Raw genomic sequence first — 13208 nt, forward strand, 5'->3', positions numbered from 1 at the left:
AGGATTACCAAACACTTCAAAAATTAATTAAAGACTCTTAAAGATTTTAAAATATAAACCTCAAAATTAATCTGAGCCCTGAATGAGGATTATATATATCACCCTTTTTTTTAAATAAACCTCTAAATGCTTTTATTGCACAAGGTACACATGAGTGTTTGTTGAAAAGTCTTGTTAAATAAATCAAATATTTCACTTAAAATTAGTCTGAGTCCTCTCCAGTGCGTGTCAGAGCTCCTCTCTTGTAAAGAGGGGATTAAAAGTAATGAAAATGTCAATACCATAAAATAGTGGTCCTTCTCGCAGCACGGATCTGGAGTTTTTGAGGGAAGAGTGACAGCTCTTTGTTGGTGAATAGAAATCAGTGGCGATGGAGACAGAGAGAGAGAGTGTGTGAGTGAGAGAGAGGGAGAGGAGGGAGAGAGAGGGAGAGGGGAACTCCTCCTACCAAATTATTCAGACTGGGCAGGCTTTGCGGGCTCCTCACAAATAGGACACGGTTCTCAAATCCAGGCAGTCCCAACCTGACCTCCGAGCACCACGGAACCCTGACTGGGAAAAACCGGGAGAGAGAGAAATCACTTTAAAAAAAAAAGAAACAACAAAAACTTTGTGTCATTATTTTTGGCGAGTGTTCACACTGTAGCCCCCCCTCCCCTCTCCCCTCCTCCCTACCCCACCACCACTACTTTATTTCCACTTCCACACCGGGTTGGTCGCATCAGTTGGACTATATCTTTTTTCCTGGAGGAGAGGAGAGGCATTCACGGGCACAAGGAAAAAGCTGGTGCACCCCTATACCACCAGCTGCACTGAACCTCTCGTCCCACCACATGCTGTAGCTTTTTCTTCTTCGTTTTCCCTTTCTTCCAGTTGCCTTTGCACTGTGTGGAGGAGCTGGTCTGAGTCTCTGGGGTCGTGCTGCTGCTGCTGCTGTTGGTGGTGGTGGTGTGTTGTCCTCTCTAAGAGCCCCGTTTGGATGCGCTGAGAGAGCGGGGCGCAGCGCTGCAGTACAGTATATGGAAGTTGTGGGCTGCAAAACAGAGGCAGGCAGTTGCAAGTTGCGTCCAGGACCGGGAGCCATGCTTTTCCACGGGATCTCCGGGGATCACATCCAAGGGATCATGGAGGAGATGGAGAGGAGGTCGAAAACGGAGTCGCGCCTGGCGAAGGGCATGCAGCTGAACGGGAGAGAGTCGGTAAGAGCCGTGGTGGTCGAGCTGTGGTTGATTTCATGTTAAAAGTGCCAGGAACGTCTTTAAACGACGACTGTGGCACCGAGAACTAAAACAGGGGAGAACTGCTGTGTGGGGGTGAGTAGGAACCCAGTGAGGAGTTATGTCTTTGTGTAGAATCATGGAAAAATATGTCAGTCTAAATCTTTGTCCAAATCCAACATTTTCTCTTGGATGAAGAATTTTGTATTAAAATTGATTTAGACATATATTTCCAAATCTGCTAAATTAGTCTGAAAAAATACTTAAAAACACATTTATTTAGAATTTTCCTGGATAATAAAACATCTTACAATTGAGCTGTCTTATTTCTTAATGTAAAATATCTTCAAATCACTGCAGAAGAAAATAATCTGAATTAATAATTCTGTTTTATATTATTACTCCCTCCCCTTATTTTATCTGATAAATTATATCTCTTAATTATTGGAATAAGCTCATTTAAATTACCTTTATTTAACTCAGGCCTATTTAATTTACTACCTCACTTTAAAGAGGGTTTTAAAATATTAAACTGCTAGGTTAGCTGTAGCATGTTTCTTAAAAGTTAATTTCTTAAACCCAGCTGTGTCAGGGATGGTGGTCCTCCTTCAGGGCCCCTGCATGAGAACACACCGAACCGGCGTGTTTAAAGTCTCTTCAAAAAGGCCTCCAACACAAAGTTTAATTCCATGTCCAGAAAACAACTCAAGGCCTCTATTTCAGTCTGCATTATAAGATATCCTCCAGGCAAGTCCAGTGTCCCTGAGCTCTCCTGTCTCTCCCTGCCTCAGACCATGCCTTCCATGAGCCCGGAGAAGCCTGCTCTGTGCGCCGGCTGCGGGGGAAAGATTTCGGACAGATACTACCTCCTGGCCGTGGACAAACAGTGGCACCTGCGGTGTCTCAAATGCTGTGAATGTAAACTCGCGTTGGAGTCGGAGCTAACGTGTTTTGCCAAGGATGGGAGTATCTATTGCAAGGAGGATTACTACAGGTAAGAAAAATGAAGGTTCATGTCTTTTACGCACACATGCACGACGCGCGTAAAACCCACCCATTCTAGGAAGATATTTAAATACTTAATGTCTTATTTATTGTTTGGACTGAACTTGTGTTCATCCATTGTTAGTCCTGGTTCAACAGGCTGTGTCTGTTCAGCTGGAATTATGTTGAACCCTTCTAATCCAATTAGGCCTTTCCCAGTCTGTATAAAATCATACCAGTCAGTCAAGGCCCCCCTGCATGGCTTTAATTGAAAAGAAGGTATGATATTAAAAAAAAAGTACTACACCCATTCATTCATGTGTGTTTCAGCTACAATAGTGTCTTTACCTCTCAGTGTAAGATAAATAACAGAATGGGGGTTATAGTCACTCACTCCAAAACAAAGCCTATACTGCAGGTATGCTACAGTGGCTCAGCATGCCCGGATATAAAAATCAACCACTGGAAAAATCCTGTAAAGTCAAAACATATCGTCCTCAATTTGATACAGATTATGCAAACCACGCATGTGTCAAAATGTCATTTAAAATATGATATAATAGCAATATTAAAAAATGCAGCTGTGTGTTGTAAAAGGTGGTTAGCTCTCCCACCATTTTTAAACTTCAGGTCCAGTTTTAGTTTATCTGACAACCTTTATATTTAATGCTGAGTACACTGACAAACATAATTACTGAATGTAGAAGAAATTGTGACTTTTTGCAATTATTGTGCAAAAATTAGATATAAAAAATGTGGCCTGTTCACGCCTTGTTGGATGTCATGTGTGTCTTTATTTGCTTGGAATATTATTGAATGATTAGATTTGTTTTGGCATTAAATTTAAGTCAGACAGGACACAATATGTGCCAGAACCTCTAATATAGCTTGTGACTCTGCAGTTTCTGTCCAGGCCTTCCTCTCTTTGTTTATCACCTGCTTCATGTTTGAGGAGTCTTGACGATTTGTCTGTTCCAGAAGGTTCTCCGTGCAGAGGTGCGCACGCTGCCACCTCGGGATATCGGCCTCGGAGATGGTGATGCGCGCCCGAGACTCCGTGTACCACCTGAGCTGCTTCACTTGCACCACTTGCAACAAAACCCTGACCACGGGAGACCACTTCGGCATGAAGGACAGCCTGGTGTACTGCCGGCTCCACTTCGAGACGCTGGTACAGGGACCGGACTACCACCCCCAGCTCAATTTCGCCGAGCTGGCAGCCAAGGGAGGCGGCCTCACCCTGCCCTACTTCAACGGGACCGGGACAGCACAGAAGGGGAGGCCGAGGAAGAGGAAGAGCCCGGCCATGGGGATAGATATACCGAGCTACACAGGTGGGACAGCGTGCTGGTTACAGCAGGGAAACACACACGTTACACATTTCATTTAAACTGTTGACCAACTTTATGTTTTGTTTGGTGCAAAAGTAGCTGAAAGATTTAACTTTTGGCCCCATTGTGTGCAGATGGGCCCAATGTCAGTGACAGCTAATACACCAAGCTTATTATTTACCTTTTAATAATAATAATAATCAGAATAATAATAATACATTTAATTTATAAAAGAGAATTAAAAGTTTCTCTAAGACACTTTACACTGAATAAATTATACAATATGCAATTACAGTATATAAATAAAAACACAGAGACATTCTTTAAAATCAATTATACATTGAGAGCCTTTCTTGGTGGGTTTTGAATCCGGATTTGAGTATCATGAGTGAGGGAGAGAGTCTGGGGTGTTGGGGGAGAGAGTTCCAGAGGGTGGGGGCAGCAACAGAGAAGGCCCTGACCCCCCCAGGTTCGGTGCTTGGGTTTGGGGAGATGGGTGAGGAGGTTGCGGGTGGGATTGTATTCCTGCAGAAGGTCGGTGATGCAGGAGGGAGCTAGATTATGGAGGGCTGAGGAGGATCTTGTACTGTACTTTTAAATAATGAATCACGTTTTTCAATGTAGTTCTCATTTTAAATCCTTTTAATTACCATGTTTGAACCTTGTTTTCAAACCTATGGTCTATATTCTTCTCTTATAGGCTACAGGCCCATAGTTCTTGCAATTTTCAAATCATTATATTGATTTTAAATTATAAAAAATCGACGACATGACCGATTAAAGTTTTAAAACACAAATTAAGTCAAAAAATGAACAAATGTAATTTTTAAAAATTAGAAATGAAGCGTTCTTTTCCTGCCTCGTTGTTGTAGTGCACGCGCCTGCTTCAGTGCCTCAACTCTATCTTACATGTCTGATGTGAATCCATCTGTCCTGTTGGCAATGCAAATGTAGGTGAGCATTATTGCCTGAGTGTGACTGCAGCCTGCAGCCGTGGGCTAATTGATCTTCAGCTCCTGTCCACGCGCCTTGAACGCACCGTGCTTTAAACTGAGGCGTGTGTTGATCGAAATCTGACCTCGCCTCCAACGTGCCAATCGACTTTTATAATTTAGAGTAATTCAGGTCAAAAAATAAATATAAATGCAGTTTGGGAGTGCACTTATATTTAGAATTAGAGTCCATTTAATACAAAATAACAAAGTGCGTATTTATTGTAGGACAGCAAAAGTGTTTCCACAAACCCTCCCTGTTTTAAAAAGTAGGTTTCATCTACAATCATGCATTGAATCTCTGTGTTATAACCCGACCCCCCCACCCCCCCGCAGCGTCCCCATTTTGTTGTTGCTTTCTGTGGATTAGTGTGCGGTTGAGAAAGTTTGTCATTGTGCGCCAAGTTTCCTGTGTTCCCGGTGAATAGGGAGGAATAAGGGTAATCTGCGCGTTAATTGTTCTGCGTTAATTAAAGGTGACGTTGGAATCTGTGGCCTCCTGAGCGCTGGTCAGCACAGTTCTCATGCAGGGATACACACAGAGCCGTGCACAGGGGGCCTGCTGCAGGGAGCACAGCACTGTACATGCACTCCGGCTCAATGGCCTTTGGTTGTTGGTTGTTTTTTTTTTGCAAACACTATTCCAAGAGATTATGCAAATAATTAAATTCTCATGGATGCTTTAATGTGGAAGTAAGTATTGTAGATATGTGAGTTCTTTTTTAATCCAGTATAACAGAGTATAGGAATAAAATGCAGCCATCAGGTAAAAACAAAGAAAAGTCAGACCTTTGTTTGTGCAGTTAAATAATATAAGATGTGCTCCCAGTCTTATTGCCAAACACTACAGAGTCCCAGAGGAATTATTACATTTTCATTTGTGTTTTTAAAACAACAGAAAATAATTCAACACATTTAAGTTTTAAATGTTAAATACCCTTTTAATCATACAATTAATTAATTACATTACACAAAGTAAAACAGTCAACTTAATAGAAGGTAAACATTTGAATCATAGGATAAAAATAAAAGATCAGTGTGAGTATTATCTTCTTCTTCTTATTTCTGTTTCTGTAAAAATATCCCAAACAACCCTTCCTCCCTTCTCACGGCTCTCTCAGACGGCGAGGGTTAATGTCTCGTTCTGCACATCAGGAGGCTCATATTCCTGACAAATAGACGGAGGTTTTGTTTGAGGTTTTGTTTCTGCTTTAGCGAGCACATTCATGTTTGTTTTCACAGGGGAAAAGGTGTGGGTCCACCGAGTATTGCACACCACTCGGTGAAGTTTGGTCTTGTTTGGATACAGAGACCCCTAGTGGGTAATATCAAGTGAAACACAATCTAGGGAAGGGCTGGAACAGGAAAAAAACACACATGACAGTGATTGATTATTAATGGTGTGTGTGGATGTAACAAAAAAGAAATCTCATGAAACAAAAAACAGGATTCATGCCACAATACATAAAACAGAGAAAATACAGTTTTACAAATCTGCTTTATTTAGAATGATTTGTTATATCCCCAATGTAAAATGATGCTTTATTAACTTGATGTCAGTCAGAGAATAACAACAGGTCATTGTTTCAGTTTGACAGAGACACAGTTTACTCTATAATAAGAAATATTATGCTCAGTATTTGCTGTCTTTTTTTTCCCTCTCTCTTATTTGCATTTATGTAAAATAAGTTGCATTAAAGCTGATCCACTTTGGGTAGACTATTCAGAAAAAGCTAAATCATGATCATTGTGCTGTGCATAACAATCACCTGCTGATTTAACTTTCAAGTATTAATTCGGCGTCCGAATTTCCTCTGTCACAGCACTTCAAAATTAAGGAACAATTAGAATTAATTGTAATAAAATAAGTGTTTTTTTTAAATACCTGCAGTCAGTAAAGGTTTCAGCTGTAATAATTAGCCAAATATGGTTTTAAGGAAGTGCATACATTTTTGCATTTCACTATCTTTTAATGTTTTACAACTGAAGTTACAAGCTGTTAAAAAATGGCGCCCATTCATGCTAAAACACAATATTGTGCTTCTTTTTTAAAATCTAAAAACACAGATTATTATTACTCAATTTGGAACATGCTGCAATTTCCAGATTAATTTTAACGCCGTCATTTCAATAACTTCCTTGATGTTTGGTAATTGATAATCTGGCATATAAAATCTGTCCGCACAGCACATCATTGGAGAAGTAATCATTTTGCAAAAGCCCTAATCATACATGCTAAATACTGTTTTCTGAAACCTGATTATGTAAGATATGAGGTTTAAAGTTTGGCCTTAAAGCGAATGTGTATTATCAGATTGAAGCACTTTCCTGATTTGAATAATGTAATCTTGATAGTGGAGTCAATCCGCTTTATTATCACCGTCACTGATGAAAAGTGAAATCTAATTGTCACACAAAAGGCTCATTTTTAGGGAGAGAAATCACAGCTAAATGTTGTTGCAGTTCTCTCTCTCCGACCCTAACGCCCTCCTGTGCTCTGCTCTCTGCCCTCTCAGGCTGTAACGAGAACGACACGGATCACTTGGACCGGGACCAGCAGTCCTACCCTCCAGCGCAGAAGACCAAACGCATGCGGACCTCCTTCAAGCACCATCAGCTGCGGACAATGAAATCCTACTTTGCCATCAACCACAACCCAGATGCCAAGGACTTAAAGCAGCTGGCCCAGAAAACAGGCCTGACAAAGAGAGTTCTACAGGTAAGCAGAGAGGCATTTGTTCCCTATTTATCTGATCACCCCCACCACACCTGTGCATGCACCCTGCCCTCTCATTTCAATCCAGTATTACCATTCAAGTCATCTTTGATTTTGTTTGGTCCATGTAGTCATTAGATGTATATCCACGGGGTGTTATCTAAAAATGTTATTTTAATAGGTGCAGAAAGGAGAGCAGTCCAACTTAATTTTAAAACTCTAGTTTCTCTGTTTGATTATCTGAGTGCACATGTTGTGTTTGTGGAACAAAGGAGGGAGTAATTCAGCTCGCTCAGAGAAAACAGTAGAAGAATTATTGTTTCATTTTCTACTAAATCCACATAATTATACTCAGTGTTCAGGAGCTAACTGCTTCATTGTTATTTGCCCTATAAGCTCAAACTAATGTATTGACAACTGCAATATTAAGATTTCTATACTTAAAGAGAGGGCACCTTGATGCCGTATTAGCTGTGATAACGATGTCTTGATATCTTTTGGTAAATTAATCGTAAACTCAAAAAGTAAAAGCCACACTGGGATTGGTTTGCAGGTTTGGTTCCAAAACGCAAGAGCCAAATTCAGAAGGAACGTTTTGCGACAGGAGAATGGAGGTGTTGATAAGGCTGATGGCACCTCACTCCCTGCACCCTCATCTGACAGTGGGGCCCTGACCCCCCCCTCCAGCGCGGCCACACTAACAGACCTGACAAACCCCTCTATCACTGTAGTGACCTCCGTCACATCTAGTTTGGACAGCCATGATTCGGGGAGCCCTTCACAAACTACCTTGACAAACCTTTTCTAACACGCTGTCTCTAGCAGACTGATTTTTTTTATCTGATTTGTTTGTTTTGTTTTTTTTTTCTTTTTTCTTTTTTTTTTTTGTCGATCTACATTTTATTTTTTTAAGTGACACCTTTAAATCTACCAGAGACAGCTCCTTGGAACAGAAAGTGCTGTACTGTGTACACAAACAAGAACAACAAGAGCAAGAACAGCAGCGACCACATTAAAACACATGGAAATCATTTTAATGTGTAGCATCTGAAACCACATGGCAGCCGTGTCTGTAGTTGAGTTACAGTTTGCAGAGATTGATTTTGAACGGGACATTTCTGAAGTCAAACGGATTCCACAACCAATTTACCAGAAAAAAAATATAACTTAACTTGAAGCTTGTCTGGAAAACTAGATTTAATATTTGATTTGACTTGATTTGTACATTTGTATTGAATTATGATGAAAAACAAGCCCTTTCTAATTTATGGATAATTGGTAAATTTAAAATTACACAAATATTTTGCCCTCAGAATCCTGTATGTGTATGCACTGTGTTCGCACTATCCAACTTAACGATTTATATATTTATGTTTCTGTTTTGGAATAATTTGGGAATAAACTTGTAGAATGTTCTGTACATGGGTAACTCCAGAAAACAGGCTTTAATTATTTCTGAATGTTTCAGTCTGAGTTGGATGGAATCAGGCATTCAAATATCTCATGAAAGCGTCTAAATTGCATTATGAGCATCGAACCATTGCAGCTTTCATGGCAGGTAGATGCTAACAACATACGTTTATGTCTTGATTAATAAATCTACTGTGATTAAGAGGAAAATATTCTGTACAGTGGTAACTGTTCAACATATAATGCAGTCATATTGATGGAATCTGAAAATCATAAATCGGCCAGATTGGAAATTGGTTACTGGACACTGTTGTCATGGATTTTTTTTTCATGACAGAGCACTTTTTCAGATTTGTTGGCCTCATAGATTAACCATAGTCTAATGGATGAATCCTAGCAAACATATCCATAGATCCACAGCTAAACTCAATTGCACAGTGACAATATACTGCCCAGTGAAAAGTGCATTATTGTTTTTATCATGTTGCTCAGGGTAACAATGTGATTTTAAAAGGGAAAGGAGTCGAGGTTAGACGTTAAACGGTTGCGACGCTGCAGATTAGATTTGTAGAGCTGACATGAACATTCAAATGACCTCAGAAAGGTGGAGTCGTACAGTGAGAGGCAGCCAGTGGGAAATCATCGTCCATGTGTTCTCCTTTTTGGCCATATTTATACTTTCTTTAAAGACACTTGCCACTGAACAGACCAAAAACATGTTTCTTCTGGCTGAAAGATAGAGAGAAAAGAAAGAAATCTTCAACATTTCATTGTGAGCGTCACAATTTGTTCTATTGTAGAACAAAGTGGTTCTCTAAATCTACTTATTGAAGTAGATGCCTAACTCAGTTCTACTATGTGCCTTATGCTATAACTTGGGAGAAAGTTTGTGAAATTCAGGATCTATGTGTTCTTTGTTAACTGATTCACATCCTTTTGACGCCTCACTAGTTTTGTACTGTTTTGCATCTTATTTCCGAAGATCTTTTTATGGTGTATCCTGTTAAAAAGGGGGCAGCGATGTCATAGAAAGCATTTGTGCACTCTTTCAGATATAGTTGGGTAATCCAAGAACCTTATATATTGATCTTCGTGTTAATAGTTGAGTACAGTAAGTGTTCTATCAAGATTGTCCATGTTTCCCTGTTTCTTGATAAAGATGGTGTATAGAAACTATTTCCCCTTAAATATTTATGGACCAAACGGTTGTTATATATCTTATTAAATTTGTGTGAATAAAAATACTTTGCTTTAAATGGGTTTTATTTTTCATTACACTTGCCATTTTTTGTGTTCTCTCTTAAATCGTTTATCACATCAACAAATGAGAAAGCTTTCAGTTATTAATGACCAGTTAGACGTCCTCATTTTTGCCTCCATTTTTAATTTCTATTTCCTATTTTATGATGTTTATGGTTTTTAACGTAATGCCCCATGGATTTGCATCTAAACCCTGCAGTCAAAAATTTGCTTTTTAATGCATGAACATGCCTTTAAAATCTAAATCAAAGGAATGCTTCAAAGCATATATTGATATATATATCTATATACATTTATAGTATATATATTTATGCATAGCATATTGGTAAACCTAAAATGAATTAAGAGTTAAATGCAGACCCCGTAAAGCCAGGTTGCTCTGTAGTTAATATATTCTTACTCTATCGTTTCTTTCAGGGAGAACAAATCTTGGGGCATTACAGCCATACATCCCGACGTTTGAAAATTCCCTAAAGTATTAAGAGAAGGGGAAAACTTTGATGGGAAATCCTCACCATTGAAGACAAAGACAATATTAGGATAAGATGATAGCATATTGAGAACAAATAAACAACAGACGAGAGAAATCCTGTTTTAGTCACAAAATGTACAACAGATGATTTTTTCTTTTTAAAACAAAAGTTTGTCCTGAATGTTTGAATCCATCAGCGGAGGAGAACCCACGGTGTATGATATGAGATCAATGTGGAACAAACAAACAAACAAACGACTGTATTGGAATGATAAATGAATAACAATGAAAATAAGATGTATTGTATTATAGTTAAAAAAAAAAACACACAAAGGTACAGGATGTGGTGAAAAGACAGCAGGAATCCAACAGGGAAACAGAGACGGTATGGATTTTATTGGTATGAACACACACACACTTACACACACTTACACACACTTACACACACTTACTACATATATATCCCTTCTCCCACTGCCTTGCTCCTATGTAATACCAACATATACAGCACATTCCCTCAATCTTTGTCCACACACACACACACATTGACACACACACACCGCACACACGCTGCTGCCCCCATGCACCCCACCCTAGAATCAGCTTGCTAAATAGAAGTTTTCTTTTGTCACAAGTGTCATTTCGTAAACACATGGCCTCCTTGAAACTCGGCAGCAGGACGCCCATCAAATGTGATGAGTGTATGAAGAGGACTGCAGAGCTGGAGCTTTGCCATCTGGCTGTACCGAGGGAAGGAAGTGAAAAAAAAAACAAAGCAGATAAAGAAGAGATTCTCATTTTGCATGCGCCTCATCATCTTGTTAACATTTTTCCTTGAGATGTATATGATTTCCTTTGATTCATTGTATGATTCACTGTCAGCTGCAAAATAAAGTATATGAAACAATGTCCCTGATGCCCATATAGTGCCTCACAGTGGAAAAACGCTCCTATAGATTACAACTATTTATAGTCTGCAACAAATCTCATGGATTCTCTGACACAGGAAGACAGTTGAAGAGTAGCCACACATTAAAGGTTTAAAGAAACTCAAGCAATGACCAGGTGGAGTCGTATATAACACATATGTACCCAATCATGGCAAAAAACACTGATTGAGTGAGGTGTTTGGCAGAGTTCTGTCTCATTAGTTGATATGAATGCTGGGTATGTATGCCATGTAAAAAATTTTAAAAAGGTGTATTCTGGAGGCAGAAAAAAGAGAGAGGGAAGAGGGGAGGGAGAGAGGGAGACTGAAGCCACATGGGGACCAGTAAACAGGCTGGTGTTGAATTCCAACAATGTGGGAAACAGCAAACACTTCAGTCAGTCCAAGAAGAAACCTCAGTCGCCAGGGTGGCGTGCGCGGCTGTGGCAGCAGGACCGTGTTTCTCCGGGTCTGATGGGAGGACGGCGGCGGTGGGCGGGTTGACACCACAGAGAGCTACAGGAAGCAGGACCAGAGCGGAGACACAAACAAACAGCCGGCCCTGCTCAGATTTTTTGGAGCTGCAGGATAAAAAATTCTGGACAACATCACGGCCTCGTGTTGACAAGAATTTCAGGGGTTTGCTGCTGAGCTGGAATGCATCTTATCGGCATAATGTGTGTGTGTGTTTGTTTGTGTAAGCAGGGTTGACCAGACACCTCCTTCCTTCACCTTACTCCAGGTTTTTATTTACAACATATTCAAGAGTTGGAATAATGAAAACACACAAGGATGAATGATGGTCTTTGTTGCCTCCATGAATTTAAGCATCACCGCTGACTTCCTGTAAGACCCTAATATTAATATGTATCATACCCGGATGAACCCTAACACCATCCTGCAGCTCTTACTCTTACATGATGCATACTGTAAGAGTTGATGTCATTGTGTGTGAGAAGAGACTCCAACAGGTAAGAAAGGACGGCTGATTCAGCCAATCAGCATCCTCCTCAGCTTTCAGTATTACCTCGTCATGCTCAGTGACTGTACAAAAACAGTTCCAACGGTGCTGACTCTTTTTAACAGACTGCATCATGGGGAAGAAAAACACAATCCAACATAACACACCAGAAGCTTTAAACAAAAAGTTGCATGAATGAAAAAGATAATTATAAAACAACATCCAATCTATGTCGATTAGATGAAGTGCAACGACAGAGGAACTACCTCTGTGATCGATCTAGTTTGTGACCCAGGTACATCCAAGTGTATCAGGTTCAGGTTCCTACAAACTGAGGCCATTCTCTTCAGCAAGGCCTGCCTTTCCTGGGGGCGTGTCCAGACTTTTGACTGGGGTGACCAAACTCAGGAACTCATTTGTGCAGGGTTGGTGTGAAGTATGTGTGCAAACGGACATAAGTAAGGAACAGTAATTTGCCCTCACTGTCTCCACTTCTCAAATCTACTTTTATTTCTTACATTGAAGTATCATGCTGATGTTTTGTTCCTATGTATGACTTTTTAACCTTAAGAAGTAATGCATCGGGGTACCATTAGCCTTGTGGTTTAAGCACACACCACATATACAGAGACTGTAGCCCTCATTGCATAGGTTGTTGGTTTGACTCCCGGCCTCGACCATTTGTTCCATGTCTTCCCCCGCTCTCTACTCCTGACAGTTCCTGTCTCTCTTCAGCTGTCCTATCAATAAAGGTGAAGATTCCCAATAACATAATTTTAAAAAGTAATGCAATGGGGCGCCATTAGCCTAGTGGTTTAGCATGCACCCCATTTACAGTGGCTATACTCCTTGTAGCAGCGATCATGGGTTTGACTCCCGGCCTCGACTATTTGCTGAATGTCTTCCCCCGCTTCTACACCCAACAGTTCCTGTCTCC

At 40.2% G+C, this 13208-nt stretch overlaps 1 protein-coding gene across 4 annotated transcripts; it reads left to right on the forward strand.

The window, feature by feature from the left end:
* The first annotated feature begins 504 nt into the window (after positions 1-504).
* Positions 505-11292, forward strand: lhx9 (LIM homeobox 9). Of its 4 annotated transcripts, none has more exons than XM_034677477.1 (5): positions 505-1199; positions 2009-2211; positions 3180-3535; positions 7041-7243; positions 10328-11292. In XM_034677477.1, exons 1-5 carry the CDS (start codon positions 1020-1022, stop codon positions 10382-10384), a joined length of 999 nt encoding a protein of 332 aa, XP_034533368.1. In that variant the 5' UTR covers positions 505-1019; the 3' UTR covers positions 10385-11292. The 4 variants fall into 4 exon arrangements, with proteins under 4 accessions (XP_034533368.1, XP_034533376.1, XP_034533351.1 ...); XM_034677485.1 differs by having other exon boundaries at positions 3183-3535; XM_034677460.1 differs by lacking the exon at positions 10328-11292 and adding an exon at positions 7794-9906.
* The last annotated feature ends 1916 nt before the right edge of the window (positions 11293-13208 follow it).

This window comes from Notolabrus celidotus, chromosome 2 (assembly GCF_009762535.1).
Source record: "Notolabrus celidotus isolate fNotCel1 chromosome 2, fNotCel1.pri, whole genome shotgun sequence".
NCBI classification, from domain to species: Eukaryota; Metazoa; Chordata; class Actinopteri; order Labriformes; family Labridae; genus Notolabrus; species Notolabrus celidotus.

Bases quoted from the DNA above. Each gene is read 5' to 3' on its own strand.
- lhx9 (XM_034677460.1), top strand. From the start codon at position 1,020: ATGGAAGTTGTGGGCTGCAAAACAGAGGCAGGCAGTTGCAAGTTGCGT. The intron at 1,200-2,008 runs GTAAGAGCCGTG...TCCCTGCCTCAG, and splicing joins AGCTGAACGGGAGAGAGTCG to ACCATGCCTTCCATGAGCCC. The intron at 2,212-3,179 runs GTAAGAAAAATG...TGTCTGTTCCAG, and splicing joins TGCAAGGAGGATTACTACAG to AAGGTTCTCCGTGCAGAGGT.